Source organism: Pyrus communis, chromosome 11 (assembly GCF_963583255.1).
Source record: "Pyrus communis chromosome 11, drPyrComm1.1, whole genome shotgun sequence".
NCBI classification, from domain to species: Eukaryota; Viridiplantae; Streptophyta; class Magnoliopsida; order Rosales; family Rosaceae; genus Pyrus; species Pyrus communis.
This window is the reverse complement of record NC_084813.1, coordinates 25708472-25730376: the sequence shown is the minus strand read 5'-3', so window position 1 is coordinate 25730376 and position 21905 is coordinate 25708472. Positions and strand designations below refer to the sequence as shown.

Genomic DNA, 21905 nt, shown 5'->3' with positions numbered 1-21905 from the left:
AGCCTCGCCCATTTATCCACATTTGTAATACAATTTAATCAGATATCATGTTACGAAATAAACACCTACGGACCCTAATGAGCTTGACCACTGGTTTGATTGATGGCTAAGAATTAGCATATCTTTTTCTGTGACTTAAACCGTGTAATATTATAATAATTAATTTACAAGTGCAAAAAATTTCGTCACGTGACCAGAAGCGCAATATCTTCCACGTGGTATGTTCAATAAAATCAGTCATTTAGTACCATTTATAGATGTTAACTTGGTTTATTGTTTCAATTAGTGCTTATATTTTTACTTTTCATAAACTTTCATGACGAATCATACTTAGTTATAAACTTTTTTAACATGTATCAATGACATAACCCACTGCAAAACCAAACTGTAGCACACAATTCATCACTGCTATGACAGCTAAGACATTCCAAATCACACAAGTTTACATACATTGGGATAGAACCCACAGTTATTCATTGTTGAATATCATTACTGTAAGTTGATTTTTGTTGGATGCAACCATCCAACTACTGTGATCCTTCAGCACCCAATGTTGGATTTTCAAAGGGCCCTTATTGGCCTTGTTGCAGCTGAAGCGCCCAATGTTGGATTTTCAAAGGGCCCTTATTGGCCTTGTTGCAGCTGAGGCTACTACTGTGTTACCACTTGGAAGTTGGATGCTCAGATTATCCCGTGCATGGTGCGACTCTTGCCGGAGCATTCTCGAAGACAATCACCACATAAACTTCAATCTGAAATCATAATCGTCACAAATTTGAAGTTTAACCCCACTAGTATCCTTTCAACACCAATTCGATATAAATTAAAGAAGAATTGCCCCAATTGAAAATTGCAAAGTTGTACCCAAAAAAACAATCGCAAACAATTCCTCCAATTCAAGAAATTCTTCATAACATCAAACACAAATTACATTATACCATCTACTTATATTCTCCTAATCAATTCCAATTACAATGTACAAAAATAACAAAAACCCAACTCAAATATCATAGGAGTTAACGAAATAAAAAAAAATATATATATATATATATATATATATTGAAATTCCAATTACAATATGCAAAAAATGGCAAAAATCCAAGTCAGGGTTAAAGGGATCAATGCTAGAAAACCAAGAAGATCGCGTTGGATTCGGCGGAGCCGTCCTCAATTGGGCTGACGGAGGAAGAGGGAGCAGCATGTCGATCCAGCCCTGGATTAGTAGGTGACCGGAAACGTCGATCCAGCCTTGGGGCGAGGCGATGTGGATAGGAGTGTGCGGTTGTCGTAGACGCCATACTCGAAATCGTGGGCAACGGCTGGAGAGAGATTGTCTTCTCGCTCAGGGTCTGGGGTTGAAGTGCGAGACTCTGAAGAATATAAGAACTGGATCATCTGGGTCCTCTTCTGCTTATTCTTCTTCTTTAAATGCTTGTAACTCTTCTGGTTCGAGAGAACCAGAGAAAGGAAAGAGGGAGGGAGAGGGGAGAGAAGAAAGTGGGTGAACCAGTGAAGAAAAAAAGTAATAGACTAATAGGAGAGAGGAGAGAGTGGGTGGCTGAAAAAAAGTAATCTTTATAACCAAAAGGAGAAAAAAGAAGCACAAGAAAAAAGGAAAAGACAAAAGTGCTGACTACGCTACGGGAAAGAATTCAACGACAAAAGATGTTTGTCGGCTGAAGTCATAACTCACTGAGGGGAAAAAAAGCAAAAAAAAAAGAAAAAGAAAAAAGGGAGTAGGGAACTCTTGCCCACGCGCCGAGGTATTCCAACAGAGTGCTTGACTGACTTGCTTCTCTAGTTTTTGTTAGTGCGATGATGTCCCCAACAACATTCTGGATGAACAATCCTTCACGCCTGCAAATTGAAGGTCCAAATTATGCAAACAGATGATTCATCATATCATGCAACACCCAGATTCATATGAACTAAACTAATTCATCATATATGTTAAATTAAGAGTTAATTAGACGACCTTTAAGCTGACATGAAAGACCGGTGGATAACCCACTGGGAATTTATACAGAAAACTAGCCCTATTACTAGCAAGAACATAAGGTTCTCAGTGAGTAGAAGCTCTTCTTTGATCAATCATCCATGGCTTCCTCAGTTTTTTTATCAACCGTCCATGGCTTCCTCAGTTTTTTTTTATCAATCGTCCATGTGATTAATGATCTGCTAATGAATTAGGCTTTGCTATATTTGTTCCAACATTTGGTATCAATCCGTCAAGGCTGATGCTTATCTAATTACTAATCATTATATTCTTCTTCTAACATGATCCTAGCATTGGATTTCTATGGATATTATCATTGGGGCTTCCTGAGTATTTGCAGATAAAGGATGTTGGTGACGAACCCAAAGATGTATGTATATACATATACATATACATACACATACATACATACATACATACATACATACATATATATATATATATATATGTTGTAATATCGCTAACATCTTTCAGCTTCTTCAGATTCAGTACTCTGATGAGACTTAAATTATGCATATAGATGATTCACCATGCAACAGCAAGATTCATATGAACTAAATGCCTTATTCATCATGACTTTGGCTGATGATGTTGCAAGCAATTTAGGGGTGTAGTCAAACTTGAATTTGGAAGGATTTTAAAGTAGTCAACCAAAGGATTTATAGGATTTTTAGAATTCATACAAATCTGGGTGTAGTCAATCAAGATTTTAATAGTCATTTTTAATTATGCAAATAGGTGTATTGCAATTTTTCTATTTCACCCTTGCAATTTTTCTACAATTCTTTTTGCAATTTTTTCTTCATGTCAGAGAAGAGGAATTGGAATTGGGTTGTGAAGGAAGAGGAGTAAGAGAGAGTCGCGGAAAACAAGATTAGAAGAGTATTGAGAAAAAAAAAAAGGGATTGGAAGAGACAGGTTAGCTGGAACGGAAAAGAGAGAAGAATAAAGTGGGGAGGAAATAGGATTAATCTTGACTTTTTATTTCAGCTTCGTTTTGGTCGATTCATAACCTAGATACATTTATCACCATTTAATTTATTTAAATGTTTAAAACCTATCAAAATCCACAAAAATCTGTTATATGAATCTTCTCAACTCTTCTACAAAATCTATGAAATCCATCACTTAACAAAATCTATTAAAATCAAATCCTAAGTTGACTACATTCCAGGAGGAAATTTGAAATTATACCCGTCCGCCGTGGTTTTCAGATTCCAACCACTCAAATCTGCACAAGCCTTAAGATCCTTTCTCCACTGCTCGACTGCATTTGGATCTTCCTCCCTTTCATGCTTCCGAAATGCTTCCCCAAAACTACCACTCTGTTTCCTCACTTGAGAAGGGTCAACGTCGTAGAATATTGGATAGACTACTTTCCCCTCTTGGTCTTCTCGGCACCTCATGATCTTCGACAGCTCCCTCAGGCACCATCGGGACTCCGAGTACCTCTTCGAGAAGATGACGACGGCGATCGTCGCCCCTTCGATTTCTCCGTCAATTTCGCTCTGTCTATTTTCCTCCCTTCTGAGCTGGTTGTCTATAAACGTGTTAATTCCGGCATCGCTTAACGCGATGGAAAGGTGGTCTGTGAAGGTAGTGCGTGTGTCGTCGCCGAAGCTGAGGAACGCCTCGTATTTCCAGTGGTTTGCATGGGCGGAGCTGCTGGTATTCACTGATTTCAAGAAAAGGGAAAAACAAAGAAAAAAGAAAAGTAGCGGTGAATTCTTGAACACCTCGTACTTCCAGCGGTTTGAACGCCGAGAGGAAGACGGAGAGGCGGCGGTTGCATTGGTGGATCTGCTGGTAGTCATTGATTTCAAGTAAAGAAGTGAAACTCCTGATCGTTTCAGTCTAAAGAAAACAAGTCTCCCCCCAGATTCCCCGGTGAAACTCCTGGTTATTCTTTTGGATCGCTGGAAGATGTGAGAGCAAAGCAAATTAAGGACCCCAGTTCTTTGATTATTGATTTGCAAAAGCAAACCCTCGAAGATCTGAAACGCAGCTCAAACAGATGCAAAACTGAAATCGAAAATAGTAGAGAGAGAGGAGATACTTCTCTTTAATGACTTCCAGTTCCAGCTCTTTGTCTCGATCTCGGTCTCAGTCAGAATTGGCGGCGGAGAGAAGATGGGGCTGCTGGGGAGAGAGAAAAGGAGAAAAATAATGAAGAAACAAAGGGAGAGAAGATGCAAAGCTGCCGCTGAGACAGAAAAAGAAGAATGAAAGGAGAAAAGAATATGCCAGCTAGGGTTTGTAAAGAGGGCTTTTCTTAAAAGCAACTCCACCGTGTAATACTATGTTATCCAATCAGTGAATAGTAACTACTGTTCTAATGAACAGTAATCATCTTTTGCATCTCCACCGTTGCACCAATAACCCTAGCAATAGGTAATAAAATATTAGTATTTTTTTATTTATAAAATAATACAAAAATAATTTTAATTGTAATTTCGGATAAGATTTTTAATCGTTCTCATTGCGCCACATGTCATTATCAGAAAAATTATTAAATAATACAAAATAATTTTATTTGTAATTTCGGATAAGATTTTTAATTGTTCTCGTTTCGCGACCTGCATTAGTAGTCATTTTGTTGAAAAAAATTGGATTGAAACTTTGAGAAGAAGATAGGTTTTAGAAAAAAATTTAGATTTTTTTTCGGATTTTTTACAATTTTTTTTAAATTTTATTCAACTATTTTTTTATTTTATTTATTTATTTATAAAGCATATTAATATCAACCGTTGATCTCAGATCAAATGGTTGATATTAAATAAGATTTTTTTTTTTTTTACCGTTGAAATCGAACGGTCCAAGTTAAAGAGTTGTTGAGATCGAATAGACCGTGGGAAACCACATGGCTTCCCAACGTAACATTTCAATCTGAAAAGTTGGTTGCTTTTTCTGAAATTATGTCGGGCGACGCGCCCCTATTTGCAAGTGGGGTGCACGCGCCTGACAGAAAAAAAATAAATAAAAAAAGGGCCTGACGCCAGGCTAGCGTCAGCTCCATTCGGGCTCTCGGGCTGGCAATTCTTCACAGGCCTGGAGCTCGGGCCTCCATCTCCACTCGGGCTCCTTCACGCTGGAGCGAATCCACAGGGCCTCGGGCCCTTTTCTCTGGCCTGTCCCCCGAGCAATCCACCACGGTGGAGTTGCTCTAACATGGGCTTGAAGTTTAGCTTTTAATATGTTTGGGTTTAGAAATTGGGTAAAATTTAAATACCTAACATAAATAAATAAAATTAATATATATTTAGTTCGGTTATGTTTCAAAATCACTAAAACTAAAATCAAACCAAATGATTTCGGTTTGGTTTGGCTTTTTTTTATTCATTTTTTAGGTTTTGGTTTGGTGTTCAATTCGATTTTTCATTTTGTTTTCGGTTTTTTGAACCCACCCTTAGTTTATGACCTTATTCTATTTTAAGGGTGGTGTACATGTTGGTTCAATTGATGTTGGTGGACTACATGGGTTTATGAACAAACATGACAAGGTTGCATTGGACATGGCACATGTTTGTGGGTTCTGCATTGATTGAATTGTATTTTAAATGCCAACAGATGAGTCAGAGTTTGGCAATCAATGCTCCAATTAGGACAAAGTATGAGGACCAATTCTAACATTAAAAAAACATAATGATAGTAATATGTCACTTATGCGATATGCTAACATAATAACTCATATGTGACGAGTTCAACGTACATGATGTTTTAATATTGCATGTATAATTTGTTGTGAGACATCACGCGACGAAAACACCTTCAATTTAAGAGCTTTGCAACATAGAATGGAAAAATAACCAACCAATGTGGGATACGATTTGTTGGAACTAAATAAACTATAAAAGGGTAAGGGTCGTAGCCTAGTGCGTGATACTGCTTTTTACTATGTTTTGATGTAAGTTAATACAAGAAAGTATGAGCCTAAGATTTTGTAGTGGAAAATACAAAAGATTCTTATATATCAAGAAAATAACCTATCGTCATGGATTTTACGTTCTTTTGTATCTATCACTAATAGATTAGTCGTCGTCATAGTCAAACTCATATGGTATAGTATGATAGTCCTCCTCATCAACATCATTAGGCTCTATATAGTACAAGCTCATAATGCATCTTATTCACTTATGAACGAAAAAACTATAGCAAAATAAAAATTGATAGAAAGTGAGAGAATTAATGAAAAAAAGAAAAAGTGGTATTTTGGGAGAATGACCCAATGATGTGTCTGTTCACATAATTGTGAATTATATATATTACAAGTTGACTTTGTACGAACATTTAAGTGATTTATGTATTTGTTGAATGATCCAATTCATGAATCTAAATTATGTATTCTTTTCATTCCTCAAGCAAAACAGAACAAAAATAAACTCTTAATTCATAAAATTGGTATCTTAATTTTGATAAAATGCGAAGCATTTGTCCTTCATATATTCATAACAAACGAAGCACGTAACATGAGTTTCACTTGCTTAATTTTGACGAAAATTCTCATGCAAATGCTACACTTTTTATAAAATTCAAATACCAATTCTACACACCTCGTCAAAGAGAGAAAAAAACACGCCGCACGAGTGAAGGAAAAAATAAATAAAAAAAATTCCCTGACTTGGTTGGAGTCGACACAGGCAACTTATAGGCACAACAAGTGTTCCTGCTAACGAAACTCAATCTGGTTTTATGACTTCTATTGTTACGTGGAGATTGTGAGATTCTTTTGGGTAACCAAGTTGTTCTTCCGCATGAAAAGTAGGCAAATCCTTGCTGATCTGCTGCATCATGTAACAGCGGCAAATCAGTGGCGCAGTTGCACTCTCAAACCCTCAAAGCCGGCCTTTCCCAAGACAGCTTCTTTGCCACAAAACTCAACGCTCTTTACGCAAAATATGAGTCCCTCGGTCATGCCCGCAAGGTGTTCGACGAAACGCCCCACAGAATTGTCTATCTCTGGAACTCCACGCTCAGGAGCTACTGTAGAGAGAATCGATGGGAAGAGACCTTGTGTCTATTTCGTAACATGATGTCTGAGTCAAGAGGTAATGATGAAAAGCCTGATAATTTCACCATTCCCATTGCTCTGAAGGCTTGTGCGAGGTTAAGGGCGCTGGCATGTGGAAAAATAATACATGGGTTTGTGTAGAAACACGAGAAGGTTGCATTGGATATGTTTGTGGGTTCTGCATTGATTGAATTGTATTCCAAATGCGGACAAATCGGCGAGGCTGTGAAAGTGTTTGACGAGTTTTTGCACCCTGATGTGTTTTTGTGGACTTCTATGGTTACTGAATATAAGCAGAATGGTGATCCTGAAGAAGCATTGGAGTTTTTCTTCCGAATGGTGATGGTGGGGCGCATTAATCCTGACCGAGTGACCCTTGTTAGTGCTGTTTCAGCTTGTGCTCAGTTATCAAATTTTAGAATTGGAAGTTGTGTGCATGGTGTTTCTATTAGGAACGGGTTCAACTCTGATTTATCTTTAGGTAATGCATTGCTAAATCTCTATGCAAAGACGGGTTCTGTCAAAACTGCCGCTAGATTGTTCATGAAGATGCCGGAAAAAGATGTGGTTTCTTGGAGCTCCATGATTGCCTGTTACACTCATAACAGGGATGTAATAAAAGCGTTAAATCTTTTCAACGAAATGATTGACATGAGAATCGAACCTAATTCAGTGACTCTGGTAAGTGCATTACAAGCATGTGCACTGGCAGGTAATTTAGAAGAAGGTAAGAAGATCCACGAAATCGCTACTAGGAAGTGTTTCGAGTTAGATATAAAGGTAGCTACAGCCTTGATTGATATGTACATGAAGTGCTCTGCACCTGAAAAAGCAGGTGATCTCTTCAATAGAATGCCAAAGAAAGATGTGGTTTCGTGGGCTGCCTTGTTAAGCAGGTATGCTCATAACGGAATGGCATTCAAGTCAATTGGGGTCTTTCGCGACATGCTATCAGACCAAACTCTGCCTCCATGCTTATGTGATTAAACGCGCGTTCAAGAATAACATCTTTGTTGGAGCTTCACTCATAGAGTTATACTCGAAATGCAGCAGCATAGACAATGCTGTCCTATTATTTGAAGGGATAACAGGCAAAGATGTTGTTATCTGGAGCGCGACGATTGCAGGTTATGGAGTTCATGGACAAGGAGAAGAAGCTTTAAAAGTATTTGATCGGATGGTTAAGCACTCAGACCATGTTGCATGAATACCAACTTAAGCCTGGACCTGAGCACTACGGGATAATTGTTGATCTTCTAGGCCGGACAGGAGAGCTGGACAAGGCAATGGAAATCATTGAGACAATGCCCAATCCAACTGTACCGCATGTTTGGGGAGCCTTGCTTGGTGCATGCCTGATTCATAACAACACAAAGCTTGGAGAGGTTGCAGCAAAGTCTCTTTTTTCGGCAGGGTATTACATCCTGCTCTCGAAAATATATGCCATGGATAACAAATGGGAAAATGTGACAAATCTTAGAACTTTGATAAAGGAGAAGGGGTTAAAGATGATGTCCGGGCAGAGCGTTGTCGAGGTGGGGAGTGACATCTGTAGTTTTGTTGCCGGAGATAGATTGCACCTTGATTCCGATCAGATTTATGGAGTGCTAGAAAAATAAGAGGTGGAAATGAGAGAGGAAGGTTATGTTCCCAATGTCGATCTCCTGCCACACGACATGGCGGATGCTGTCTAGATTTGAAAATTTTCCATACTGAATTTGCGGGGTATGATTAGTAACAATTAGAGTTAACCACATACATCAAACAACTAGGATTAATTATAGGAGAGAAAATGAGGGCAACAATGGGAGTGGACGAAGGGTGAAAGGGGAAATTAGTTTCAAAGAAATGGGGTAGGGAGACCGAGAGAGGGATAAACACGACACTAATGAATCAAATAAGAAATCATTAATTTATTTTATAAGAAAATAAGCTACTTATATGTTTAATTAAGAACTCGTTCGGCATTGCTTCGCTAAAAACGCTTCAGCTAAAAGTGCTTTTATTATACCCACATTGAAACTCAAGTACATTATAAAAAGACACTTTGGAATGCTTTCTTTCATTTCCCAATTGTTTCTTCTTCATCGTCGAAGCTTTCAATATTGAGATCAGATAACCTTAAATCTTTTGCAAGGTTGGACCTCATCAGTATCTTCATCAGACTCATATGGCACAAGCTTATAGTCCACATCTATCAGATCTGAAGCTACAAATTCCAGTTCTACGATACGCACTCCTGTTTTCTTCACCTTAATTTGATGATCATCCTCTGTTTCAATAAAGTCTGCAAGCACACGAACCCTGTCGCCACCTTTCAGATTGAGCTTCTTGTTTGTAAGATTTCCCAGCCAAAGATAACATTCATGGGAAGCAGTTACGGTGGTCACCATTGGCCAAATGTGAAAACATGTTCGCTGGGTACGATTAACAACATGAAGGCATAGGGACCCAGTACAGTCTGAGTTGTGCGAAGAATAGATGATGCACACAGCCAACCCTCCTTTATAATCAAAATTAGTCGGCACTTCAATTTCGACAGTTTCATCAGCTCGCGCAACATAGGGTAACCGGCGAGGAATATCATTTACAGAGAGAGAAAGTCCACCAATTACATCCCCCTTCCATTTCTACAACACGAGGTGCAAAGTAAGTATAAGCAACAATATGAAAATCAGAGAGGGAGAGCGAAAGTTCCATACCAATAGGATGTTCTCCTTAAAAGTAGCAGTGAGACTGGTGCACCCTTCCATATGAAGGGTACGCATGTTGCACAAGAAGTTATCCAGGTTTGGAATATCTTTGAGTTTGCGGCAGTCTTTCATTCGCAAGTCCATCATTTGCGACATCTCTGGAAGCTTGGGCATTATTTCCAGTTCAGTGCAGTAATTCGCTTCCAGTGTATGCATACTTGTCGGCAAATCTGGGATTGCCTCAAGGCTTGTGCAATGATTTAGATACAAAGATGTAAGCTGGGAAAGGCCACTGAGGATGGGTAGCCTATGAAAACCATTTCCATCTAGTAATAAACTGCATAAAGAAGATAGACTCCGAAGGCTTGCAACAATGGCATCATCCGTTATATTGCAGTCTCTAAGATCTAAATACTCAAGCATCTTCAGTTGTGCAAGTAAATGGTAACCCTCAGACACACTCTTACAGCTGTTGAGGCCCAAACTCTCGAGATGTGGGAGTTTTGAAAAGTCAGGTAATTGAGTCAGGTTACGGGAATGATCGAGATAAAGAAACTTCAACTTCTTCGGCAACTGTTTGGCAAAAAGATAGAACAAAAATCATAATCCATATTAGAGAGAGAGAGAGAGAGAGAGAGAGAGAGAGAGAGAGAGAATGACTGTCGACTGATGTTGGTATTTACAAAACACGGGCGAGGGAAGGATTAATAATTTGGTTGAAGTTACGACAATTATATGTAGTATTGTACCTGATCGGAATCCACCCAAACTCGGACAAGCTTGCTGTTGCTCAAGTCAATAAGAAGTAAGTTTCGTAAATCAAAATCTTTGGGTATGACCTCTAGAGGAAATCCCTGCCAAAGCAATACTCTTAACTCCTTGGAAAGATGACGGTAGCGTCCAGTGAGCTTTACATAATTGAGTTGGAGAAATTTCAGATGCCGCATCTTCTTAAATGCTTTTGTGCGGAAGGGATGCTCATCTGATTTTTCTGGCAACACTAAAGTTAGCCCTCTAATCGCTTCCGTTCCCTGTTGGGGGAAAACAATAACAAATCTAATTCAAGCAAAGCCATGACTATCTGTGAATGAACTACAAATGCAGCGTATACAATGCATTAGATGTGGGATATGCATATGCTTCTGTTTATTTACATACATTCAACATAACATTTTTTTATTGGGATTTGGGAAAGTACTTACAGATTCGTCTCTTAACATGCTTGTTACGTCTACATGATGCCACAATCGACTACGTTTTCCAGGTTCCATAGCACATTCTGCCCGCACAATTTCTCTTCCCATGTCTCGAATCAAATCATGCATCCTAAATTTTGGTGAATCAAAATCTAGAAGACACCGATCTTGAATGGTTTTGATTTCTGATTCTACACAAAAGCCACTGCAACTATCCAATATTGCCATGACATGAGTTCCATGCCAGTTAATAAAGAAATGAGATATGTCAAGGAACACACCTTTCACATGATCATCACTTAGCCCGTCATAGCTTAATCTAAGTGTTTCATGAATTTTTCCATGTGGAATAATTCTCAATTTATCCAATGTACTTTTCCATATGCTTTTACTCTTTTTCGTAGCCAACAAACGGCCTACGACTTTAAGAGCTAGCGGCAATCCTCCACAATAATCAACAACACCTCTTGCAAGTTCAATATATTCTTTATCAGGACAATGATTTCCAAACGCATGCCAACTAAGGAGCTCAAGAGCTTCTTCATCCGTCATCGTTTGTGCCTTATATTTTTTTTCCACCTTCTGTATATTCAGCACTTGTTCATCTCTTGCTATTAAAATAATCCTACTTCCTGGACCAAACGAGTCATGTTCTATCGCCAATTCATCTAATTGGTCCGCATCATTTATGTCATCAACTACGATGAGTACCTTCATGCTTCCAAGTCTTTTCTCTATCTCCTTGGTCCCTTCGGCAACACTACTTATTTTAATGTCAGGCCATTTCAAAATATCTCGAAGAAGTTGTTCTTGCAGACTAACCATATTTTTCTTTTTACTCCTCACCTCCTCAAGGTAACATTGACCATGGAAACTATGATGGTATGTGCTATAAATGGTTCTAGCAAGCGTTGTTTTACCTATGCCGCCCATACCCCAAATTCCAATTATTTGAACATCATGTGAACCTCCAACATCTAAGTATTTAGTACTGAATTCTTCAACGCGAAAAGCTATACCAACTGAGTGCTTGGCTTCTTTTAAGTCGCTGGTTTTTCGTAGTCCGTTGATGTCCCCAACAACTTTCTGGATAAATTCTCCTTCACGCCTGCCAATTGGAAATCCAAATTATGCAAACAGATGATTAATCATGCAACAGCATGATTCATATGAACTAAATGCCTTATGCACCACGACTTGGCTGATTAGTGAGTGTCCCAAAAGCTAATTGTACAAGATGTTGCAAGCGATTAAATTTTGTAAAAGAGGAAATTTGAAATGATACCTGTCCGCAGTGGTTTCAAGATTCCGGCCAACCAAATCTGCAGAAGCCTTAAGATCCTTTCTCCACTGCTCGACCTCATTTGGGTCTTCATCCCTTTCATGCTTCTGAAATGCTTCCCCAATACTACCGCTCTGTTTCCTCACTTTCGAAGGGTCAACGTCGTAGAATATAGGATAGACTACTTTCCCCTCTTGATCTTCTCGGCACCTCATGATCATCGACAGCTCCCTCAGGCACCATCGGGACTCCGCGTAACTCTTTGAGAAGACGACGACCGCGATCCTCGATCCTTCGATTTGTCGGTCAATTTCTCTCTGTATATTCTCCCCCTTTTTGAGCTTGTAGTCTATGACCGTGGTGATTCCGGCACTGCGTAACGCAATGGAGAGGTGGTCTGTGAACCCAGTGCGTGTGTCCTCGCCTCTAAAGCTCAGGAACACCTCGTACTTCCAGCAGTTTGAACGCCGAGAGGAAGACGAACCGGCGGCGGCGGTTGCAAGGGCGAGGCTGCTGGTATTCATTGATTTCAAGCAAAGAAGTGAAACTCCTGATTGTTTCAGTCTAAAGAAAACAAGTCTCTCCCAAGATTCCCAGCTAAACTCCTGATTATTGTTTTGGATCGCTGGAAGATGTGAGAGCAAAAAATAATGAAGAAAGAAGAGGGAGAGAGACGCAAGATGCGGCTGCGTAAGAAATGATAGGAGGGAGAAAAGAATTGCAAGAAGGATTTTCTTAACATGGGCTTGATTAAGTCTAATCTACCAATATATTATATTTAAGGCTAAATAGTCAAGCATATCACATCATTTTAGTTTCTGAGACAAATCAATAGAAGTGGTTCATAAGATTGTCCACCATTCATCATTTTGTTCATTTCGTTAAAAAGTGTCCCAAAGCTCTTGGGCGAAATTTTGGGTAATTTTCAAGGTCGTAATTCAATCGTTTCTTAACCAAATTCGACCCATAATATATCAAAATGAACATAGGAAAATGAAGAATAAGATTATACCTATTTGGAAGCCCAATGGTTGCCGGAGATGGCTGGAAAATAACCTCAAAGTTGATTGGTCTAAGGGAAAACTGGAAAACTCGCCAGAAATTAGGTAAACTTTAAACGTTCATAACTTATTCAATACTCAACTAAATCCAGTGACTCAAAAACAAAAATCATACTTCTTGACGAGACAAAGAGAATGGTATCTTTTTTTTATGGATAATTCGCCGTGTTTTAGCCAGAAAACGGCTCAAAAGTGGCTAACACGAGACCAGGACAGCCACTTTCGAGCCGTTTTTCGGCCAAACGACGGCGAGTTAGCCGTAGAAAACCATGCTCTTCATCTCGTCGATAAGTATGATTTTCATTTTTGAATCACTTGATTTCGTTGAGTATTGAAGAAGTTGTGAACGTTTAAAGTTTACCCAATTTTCGATGAGTTTTCCAGTTTTTTCTCGCACTAGTCAATTTTGAGGCTATTTTCCTACCATCTCCTTCAACCATTGGGCTTCCAAATAGGTATAATATTATTCTACAATTTCCTATCTTCATTTTGATATATTATTGATCGAATTTGATTAAGAAACGATTGAGTTACGAAGCTTTGAAAATTGACCAAACTTCAAGTCAAGAGCTTCAGACCATTTAACAGAGTTTTTAATGGAATGACCAAAATGATGGTGGACAATCTCAGAGACCATTTTATTGATTTGAATTCTCAAAGAACAAATGATATGTTACGCAAATCTCACGAACCATTTTGCCTATTTAGCCTATATTTAATATGCCTTATTATTCTTATAGGCTGTCATTGTCGACGGCAACGCGATCATTATTCAAAGCATATAATCAGTTTTTAATTAAGGTGGATTACCGTTCTTATTGGTTTGAAACATTCAAACTATTAAAATATAGTTTTGAATAATTGCTAGTGGACGTATTAAACGAGAGTGCGAGAGGCACGATAACGATTCTTATTGAAAAATTTGGATTAGCATCCTCTCCTAATCTAAAGATGAGGATCTTCCTGATTAAGGAGTGTGGGTCGTTGGATGAATATCCAATGACTACAAATATGGAGTCCTTTTAAAGTTATAATAATTTTAACTGTTGGAATTTCATCCAACGGTCCATATTTCTTGGACAGGAGGATCCTCATTCTTAAATCAGGAGAGGATTCTGATCCGAAAAATTTAATCCATAACACATGATGCAAAATTAAATACATATTCATATAGGCCATGAAATTTATAAATCAAGACGTGCTCAGTTATCAAATTTATTAAAAATTTCTAAGTACCTCATTGTTTTGTTTGGATTGATCAGTTGACCCGATTAAAATGCCCACCCTACTTGAGAACCTGCATTTACATCGAATATGAGAACTTGGCTAGGTCCCGTCCATGTACTTAGCACAACTATCCATTAATGGTCATATATAATGTAATGGCATTGAACGACCATATTTGACCATCAATAAATGATTGCAATAAGTACTTCAATCCCTAGCTAATATTATTAAACTCGAATTGCAACTTTTACATCGAAAGTTAGAGTATTAAACAACCCTTGCTCCACGGCTACCTAGTGTCTCCATTAAAATTGAAAGAAGGCTAGATGTGCTCTTAGCAAATGTCCCCAATAAAAGGAATTATTATTGGCACTCCAAAATCTCATTTTGCACTCCAAACTTTCTATAATTAAAAAGAAAAATATATTTGTGAGGCGTGTAGAATGAGATTATTGGAGTGCTAATAACAGTTCCCTAAATAAATAAATAAAAATTCATATATACTCGGTTTGGTTTTAGAATCATTGAAACCGAAACTAGACCAAATGATTTTAGTTCGATTTGATTTTTTGTTCAGTTTGTTTTTTAGGTTTCAATTCGGTGTTCCGTTCATTTTTTTTCCTGTATTTAATCCACCCTTAGTTCACGACCTTATTCTATGTTAAAGGTGGTGTACAGGTTGGTTCAACTGATGTTGATGGACGTCATGGGTTTATGAACAAACATGACAAGGTTGCACTGGACATAGACAAGGTTGCATTGGACATGGCACATGTTTGTGGGTTTTGCATTGATTGAACTATTTTAAATGCAGACAGATGAGCCAGAGTTTGGCAATCAATAATCCAATTAGGACAAAGTCTGAGGACCAATTCTAACATTAACAAAACATAATAATAGTAATATGCCACTTATTCGATATGCTAACATTCAAATCTAATCATAATAATTCACATGTGACGAGTTCATAGTCACGTAATGTTTTAATATTGTACATATAATTTTTTGAGAGACATCACGCGACGAAAGCCCTTTCAGTTTAAGAGCTTCGCAAAACTTTTAGCATAGAATGGAAAAATGACCAACCAATGTTGGAGATGATTTGTTGGGAGGAACTAAATGTAACTATAAAGCAGGTAAAAGGCAGTAGCCTAGTGAAGTGCGTGCTACTGCTTTTTACTAGATTTTTTCGTAATAAGAGAAAAGGAAAATTAATGAAAATGATTTGAAAACTTTGAGTTTTAATGATAAGGACAAAATAAAGGGTAAAGTGAATAGTATCAGGTTTGATTTTTTAGTATAAAAATGTGGTTTTTCATTAAAGTGAACAGTATTATGTGCTTTTCGTTAAAACTTCCTAAAAAAATGAGCGGTGGAAAGAGGATGAGAGCCTACGGACCCTAATGAGCTTGACCATTGGTTTGATTGATGACTAAGAATTAACATCTCTTTTTTTTGTGACCTAAAACATAATTAGGTTTGATATAAGTTAATAAAAGAAAGTATGAACCTAAGAATTTGTAGTGGAAAATACAAAAGATTCTTAATATACCAAAGAAATAACGTATCAGTCATGAGTTGTACGTTGTTTTGTATTTATCACTGATAGATTAATCATCGTCATCGTCAATGTTATCGTCAAACTCATATGACATAGTATGATAATCCTCCTCAATGGGCTTTGTATAGTACACGTTTATAATGCACCTTATTCACTCCTGAACGAAAAAACTATAGGAAAACAAAAATCGGTAGAAAGTGAGAGAATTAGTGAAAAAAAAGAAACTGGTATTTTGGGAGAATGATTCTATGGTATGTATGTTCACATAGCTATGAATTATACATATTACAAGTTGACTTTGTACAAATATTTAAGTGATTCATGTATTTGCTGAACGGTCTAAATTCATCGTACTCTTTTTATCTCCTCAAGTGAAACAAAACAAAGATAGACTCGTAATTCATAAAATTCGTATCTTAATTTGATAAAATGTGGAGCATTTGTCCTTTATATATTCATAACAAAAGAAGCATGTAACATGTGTTTCACTTGCTTAATTTGACGGAAGTTCTCATGCAAATGCTATGCATTTTATAAAATTCTAATACCAATTCTATACATCTCATCGAAGAAAACCGACTTGATTGGATTCGACGCAGGCAACTTATAGGCACAAGTGTGACTGCTAACGAAATTCGATCTGGTTTTACGAGATTGTGAGATTCTTTTGGGGTAACCAAGTGAGTCTTCTGCATGAAAAGGAGGGACGTCCTTGCTAATCTGCTTGCATCATGTAACAGCGCGAAATCAGTGGCGCAATTGCACTCTCAAACCCTCAAAGCCGGCCTTTCCCATGACAGCTTCTTTGCCGCAAAACTCAACGCTCTCTACGCAAAATATGAGTCCCTCGGTCAGGCCCGCAAGGTGTTCGACGAAACGCCCCACAGAACTGTCTATCTCTGGAACGCCATGCTCAGGAGCTACTGTAGAGAGGACCGATGGGAGGAGACATTGTGTCTATTTCGTAGCATGATGTCTGAGTCAAGAGGTAATGAGGAAAAGCCTGATAATTTCACCATTCCCATTGCTATGAAGGCGTGTGCGAGGTTAAGGGCGCTAGCGTGTGGAAAAATAATACATGGGTTTGTGAAGAAACATGAGAAGGTTGCATTGGATATGTTTGTAGGTTCTGCATTGGTTGAATTGTATTCCAAATGCGGAGAAATGGGCGAGGCTGTGAAAGCGTTTGACGAGTTTCCACAACCGGATGTGTTTTTGTGGACTTCTATGGTTACTGGATATGAGCAGAATGGTGATCCTGAAGAAGCATTGGAGTTTTTCTCCCGAATGGTGATGGTGGGGCGCATTAATCCTGACCGAGTGACGCTTGTTAGTGCTGTTTCGGCTTGTGCTCGGTTATCAAATTTTAGAATTGGAAGTTGCGTGCATGGTGTTTCTATTAGGAACGGGTTCAACTCTAATTTATCTTTAGGTAATGCGTTGCTAAATCTATATGCAAAGACGGGTTCTGTCAAAACTGCCACTAGGTTGTTCATGAAGATGCCGGAAAAAGATGTGGTTTCCTGGAGCTCCATGATTGCGTGTTACACTCATAATGGGGATGTAATAGAAGCGTTAAATCTTTTCAACGAAATGATTGATATGAGAACCGAACCTAATTCAGTGACTCTGGTAAGTGCATTGCAAGCATGTGCGCTGGCAGGTAATTTAGAGGAAGGTAAGAAGATCCACGAAATTGCTACTAGGAAGTGTTTCGAGTTAGATATCAAGGTAGCTACAGCCCTGATTGATATGTACATGAAGTGCTCTGCACCCGAAAAAGCAGTTGATCTCTTCAAAAGAATGCCAGAGAAAGATGTGGTTTCGTGGGCTGCCTTGTTGAGTGGGTATGCTCATAACGGAATGGCATACAAGTCTATTGGGGTCTTTCGCGACATGCTATCATACGAAACTAAGCCTGATGCCGTTGCTATGGTCAAGCTTCTTGCAGCTTGTTCAGAATTAGGGATTCTTCAACAAGCTTTTTGCCTCCATGCTTATGTGATTAAACGCGCCTTCAAGAGTAACATCTATGTTGGAGCTTCACTCATAGAGTTATACTCGAAATGCGGCAGCATAGACAATGCTGTCCTATTATTTGAAGGGATAACAGACAAAGATGTCGTTATCTGGAGCGCGATGATTGCAGCTTATGGAGTTCATGGACAAGGAGAAGAAGCTTTAAAAGTATTTGATCGGATGGTTAAGCACACAGATGTCAAGCCAAATGATGTAACATTTCTCTCGATTTTATCTGCGTGTAGCCATTCGGGTTTGGTTGAAGAAGGCATCGAGATATTCAACACGATGTTGCATGAATACCAACTTAAGCCTGGACCTGAGCACTACGGGATAATTGTTGATCTTCTTGGCCGGGCAGGAGAGCTGGACAAGGCAATGGAAATCGTTGAGACAATGCCCAATCCAATTGCACCGCATGTTTGGGGAGCCTTGCTTGGTGCATGCCAGATTCATAACAACACAAAGCTTGGAGAGGTTGCAGCAAAGAGTCTTTTTCGGTTGGATCCTAATCATGCAGGGTATTACATCCTGCTCTCAAATATATATGCCATGGATAACAAATGGGAAAATGTGACAAATCTCAGAACTTTGATAAAGGAGAAGGGGTTAAAGAAGATGTCCGGGCAGAGTGTTGTCGAGGTGGGGAGTGACATCCGTAGTTTTGTTGCCGGAGATAGATTGCACCTTGATTCTGATCAGATTTATGGAGTGCTAGGAAAATTAGAGGTGAAAATGAGAGAGGAAGGTTATGTTCCCAATGTCGATCTCCTGCTACACGACATGGCTGATGCTGTCTAGATTTGAAGTGTTGAGAAATTTCTTGTCGGGAAACTTTCGACCCACATGAAAGGCGTAATGATATGGACAGACTCTAGGACTCTGATATTTTTCTATCAAATTACTCGCATCAATTTCATGAAAATATGTAGTAGTTACTTGTATCAATGAGCAGTGGCTTCTTTTCCAGAAGCAAGGACAAATTCTACATACAGATTCTTGAAGGCAATCATCACTGTCATCAGCAGAGGACCCATAATCGCTCCCTGTAATTTGATCAGAAAAACGCAATTAAAACGCCATTCCGATCACTCTAATTAACATAAATGCAAGCATTAATTCACAAGAATAAGGTTTAGAAAAAAAGGAAAATTACTTCCAACATGGAGGGGAAAAGAGCAATGCCCCCAAGTATGCTAAGGCCAGTGAGGTAGGCGTTCTGTCCCGGAATCTCATCTTGGATAGCTGCTGTGCCGTATTCCAACAGAATCTGATGAACCACCGTCACCAAAACTGCCTCGACATATCTCTCTTCCATGGCCAGCTGCAGCGCAGCCGGAATGGACAAGAACCAAGCCGGTGTAATTTGCAAAACAGCGCTCATAAGAGCGAGGGATGTGGACATGTAGAGGAAATGAATCTGGTAGAATCGAAACAAGAGATACGTAAGGCTCCCTTGAAAGAATGTGACCTTTGCAGCGGCCAACAGCACGCTGCTGACAGCGTGATCAAGCACTTGAGCACACCGAACCCTTGTGGATTTTGAAAGGGGCAGCATTCCAAGGACATGATCCATAACGCCGCCGGAATCAGTAGTGATTAGGTAGTACAAAAGCCAGAAGAACACCGTCAATTCAAAGAAGAAATTGAACAATCCTGCAGCCCCTGAAACGAGCGAGACTGCCATGAAAAACAACAGATTTGCTCCTCCGGCCACAACCATTGTTCCGCTAGCGAGTACTCTTCTGGAAAGGTCTAACCCCTGCAGCAAGAAATCTTTCGTTTTCTCCGCTAAGTCTTCCCTTGTGATCGATGACATGAATTCTCCAAACAAGCCGTCGATATCTCTATGGATCACGCCCCATTCTCTGTTCCTCACCCGGGATTGAATGCCACGAAACTTCTCCGAAAAATTAGGCTGATCATCACCATTAGTACTAATACTACTCGAAAAATTGCGGCCCGATTCATTACTATTCGACATGGGATTATGAATCTGATCCTGATTTGTACTCAAGTAATGCCTAACACTGTCAACAACCTCCGTCACATTGTAATGCGCCGCCAGAGAATCGATGTTCTGCGAAACAGTTTCGAAGAACTTGGTGGCGTAATCGTCGATCAATTCCGGAACCTGATTTGCATTCATCCATTTCTTTAATCCGACCCTCCCGGCGTAATCGTAATTCATCTCTTCCAAATGTGCTTTGAGTGAAATCACAGCTCCTTTCCCTTCAATTGCGATCTTATACGAAAAGAAAAAGAATCCCAACACAGATCCCACGATCATCACCGTGATCAGGCCAATCGCCACCGCCGTCTTCAACCTGTTGAGCATCATGCTCGTTATGCACCGGCTAATTTTCCCGCCAAAATTAGCGGGGGAGTTACTATTGCTGTTAGTATTATTGGTATTTTTGAATTTTAATCTGCCGCTGCGGCGAACAGAGGAGATGGCGGAGAGAGTGGTGGCGACGCCTGGATCGATCAGAATGCTTCTGTAACCGAGAGCGTAGGCGACGAAGCAAGCCATGGCAAAAGCCGGGACGGAGATAATGCCAATGCTCTCGTATACGATGACGAAGAGAGCGAAAGAGATGAGCCATTGAACGAGCTTGGAGAATCTGATCTGCCTCTTTCTGCAGTTGGGGCGGCGGCGAAGGAGGCAGCACTGGATGGCGGTGTGGGAATCGACGAGGGAGGCGGTGGTGGCGCGGAGGGCGGCGATCGGGATGGCAATTAGGGTTTCGAATAGGCCGAGGTTGAGGGAGTGGGACCAGAAGGAGACGAGGGCGGTGTGGAGCTCGCGGAGAGGCATCGAGCAGAGGATCGCCCAGTGGATCGGCCGCCAGTAGCCTTGGAGGAGCTTCGTGACGCCGTAGAGGAGGGCCAGCGAGAAGGCGAGGCCCGCGTGGGCCATCGCCACGTACATCGCGATCCGAACGTGAGGGTCATCGGTCGGCAATGGCGACGACGGTGATGGTTCGGTTTGGGGTTTGGGTTCGGGTTCGGGTTCTGGTGCGGCTGGTGGTGGAGGGTGGGAGGATTCGGGTTCGGAATGCGGGTCGGGATCGGGATTATCGAGGATGGGGTGAGTGTTTTTCTTCTTGCGACGGTGGCGGCGGTGGCAATTGAGGTTTGTGGGAGGAGGGGGAGGATTAATCGGACGATTAGAGGTTGATGACATTGGTAATCTTGATTAAGGGAGTAAGGTTAGGGTGATTAGCCATGTGTTTAATTTTTAATTAATTAAGGAGGTGATTAATGGGGAGAATTCGGACAGTCTATTGTTTCCTGGTCGCTACAAGTGTTCAGCTTCCCGCGCGAAGGCGCTAAGAGCTTCATATGTTTGAAAAAAAAAAAAAAAAAAGTTAAAAAACAAAAATAAAATGAACTCAAAATTATTGGTTCTGAGTTTGAAAAATAATTAAATGACCAAAATCCCCATTGAATCAAATTTTGATATCCACCTTTTGCGATTAACATATTTTTCAAGTACAAATTTTAATATTGTTTATTTTTTAAATTATCATGTGAATATTATTTTTATAAAAATTCGATAAAATCGGAGATTGTTTACTCATATATGGATTAAATAAGTTGACGATTCAACATTAATATGTTACTTGATATTAAAATTGTCTAGATGTTCAACATAATTGGTACATATAAATTACTAAATATCTCACATTTGAGTAATTTTTTGTAAATATTTTTTAAGCTGATGAAAAATAAACAATTTATATTGTAAAATTATACAATAACAATATACTATCCCAAATAATAGACAAATAATACAAGTGACGGAGAACTTTTTTAAGATCAACAACATGATACAGTACGCTGCATATCATTATATAAT

At 39.4% G+C, this 21905-nt stretch overlaps 5 protein-coding genes across 5 annotated transcripts; 2 read left to right on the top strand and 3 right to left on the bottom strand.

Moving 5' to 3' along the window:
* Positions 1-1682: 1682 nt before the first annotated feature.
* LOC137709296 (toll/interleukin-1 receptor-like protein) lies at positions 1683-4002 on the bottom strand. Its single transcript, XM_068448383.1, has 2 exons — positions 3191-4002; positions 1683-1857 (listed from the first exon to the last, which is right to left on the bottom strand). The coding sequence occupies exons 1-2, from the start codon at positions 3808-3810 to the stop codon at positions 1683-1685; spliced, it is 795 nt and encodes a 264-aa protein (XP_068304484.1). The 5' UTR covers positions 3811-4002.
* A 3167-nt stretch (positions 4003-7169) lies between these two features.
* Positions 7170-8623, top strand: LOC137709295 (putative pentatricopeptide repeat-containing protein At3g01580). The gene is made up of 3 exons (XM_068448382.1): positions 7170-7900; positions 8055-8131; positions 8265-8623. The coding sequence occupies exons 1-3, from the start codon at positions 7170-7172 to the stop codon at positions 8621-8623; spliced, it is 1167 nt and encodes a 388-aa protein (XP_068304483.1).
* Positions 8624-9087: 464 nt separating this feature from the next.
* Positions 9088-12904, bottom strand: LOC137708276 (disease resistance protein RPV1-like). The gene is made up of 5 exons (XM_068447319.1): positions 12179-12904; positions 10900-12001; positions 10447-10728; positions 9707-10270; positions 9088-9634 (listed from the first exon to the last, which is right to left on the bottom strand). Exons 1-5 carry the CDS (start codon positions 12697-12699, stop codon positions 9116-9118), a joined length of 2988 nt encoding a protein of 995 aa, XP_068303420.1. The 5' UTR covers positions 12700-12904; the 3' UTR covers positions 9088-9115.
* A 3622-nt stretch (positions 12905-16526) lies between these two features.
* LOC137709403 (putative pentatricopeptide repeat-containing protein At3g01580) lies at positions 16527-19074 on the top strand. Its single transcript, XM_068448497.1, has one exon. The coding sequence runs from the start codon at positions 16718-16720 to the stop codon at positions 18842-18844; it is 2127 nt and encodes a 708-aa protein (XP_068304598.1). The 5' UTR covers positions 16527-16717; the 3' UTR covers positions 18845-19074.
* On the bottom strand, positions 18988-21230 carry LOC137709294 (uncharacterized). Its single transcript, XM_068448380.1, has 2 exons — positions 19200-21230; positions 18988-19089 (listed from the first exon to the last, which is right to left on the bottom strand). Exons 1-2 carry the CDS (start codon positions 21228-21230, stop codon positions 18988-18990), a joined length of 2133 nt encoding a protein of 710 aa, XP_068304481.1.
* Positions 21231-21905: the final 675 nt, after the last annotated feature.

Excerpts from the sequence above, each read along its gene's own strand:
- LOC137709403 (XM_068448497.1), top strand. The coding sequence starts at position 16,718 with ATGAAAAGGAGGGACGTCCTTGCTAATCTGCTTGCATCATGTAACAGC.
- LOC137709295 (XM_068448382.1), top strand. The coding sequence starts at position 7,170 with ATGTTTGTGGGTTCTGCATTGATTGAATTGTATTCCAAATGCGGACAA. Across the intron at positions 7,901-8,054 it reads TGGGCTGCCTTGTTAAGCAG|CAGCATAGACAATGCTGTCC; the intron begins GTATGCTCATAA and ends CTCGAAATGCAG. Across the intron at positions 8,132-8,264 it reads CTGGAGCGCGACGATTGCAG|GCCGGACAGGAGAGCTGGAC; the intron begins GTTATGGAGTTC and ends TTGATCTTCTAG.
- LOC137708276 (XM_068447319.1), bottom strand. The coding sequence starts at position 12,699 with ATGAATACCAGCAGCCTCGCCCTTGCAACCGCCGCCGCCGGTTCGTCT. Across the intron at positions 12,002-12,178 it reads CTTGAAACCACTGCGGACAG|GCGTGAAGGAGAATTTATCC; the intron begins GTATCATTTCAA and ends TCCAATTGGCAG. Across the intron at positions 10,271-10,446 it reads TTTGGGTGGATTCCGATCAG|TTGCCGAAGAAGTTGAAGTT; the intron begins GTACAATACTAC and ends TTTGCCAAACAG.
- LOC137709296 (XM_068448383.1), bottom strand. The coding sequence starts at position 3,810 with ATGACTACCAGCAGATCCACCAATGCAACCGCCGCCTCTCCGTCTTCC. Across the intron at positions 1,858-3,190 it reads CTGAAAACCACGGCGGACGG|GCGTGAAGGATTGTTCATCC; the intron begins GTATAATTTCAA and ends TTCAATTTGCAG.
- LOC137709294 (XM_068448380.1), bottom strand. The coding sequence starts at position 21,230 with ATGTCATCAACCTCTAATCGTCCGATTAATCCTCCCCCTCCTCCCACA. Across the intron at positions 19,090-19,199 it reads TTTTCCCCTCCATGTTGGAA|GGAGCGATTATGGGTCCTCT; the intron begins GTAATTTTCCTT and ends ATCAAATTACAG.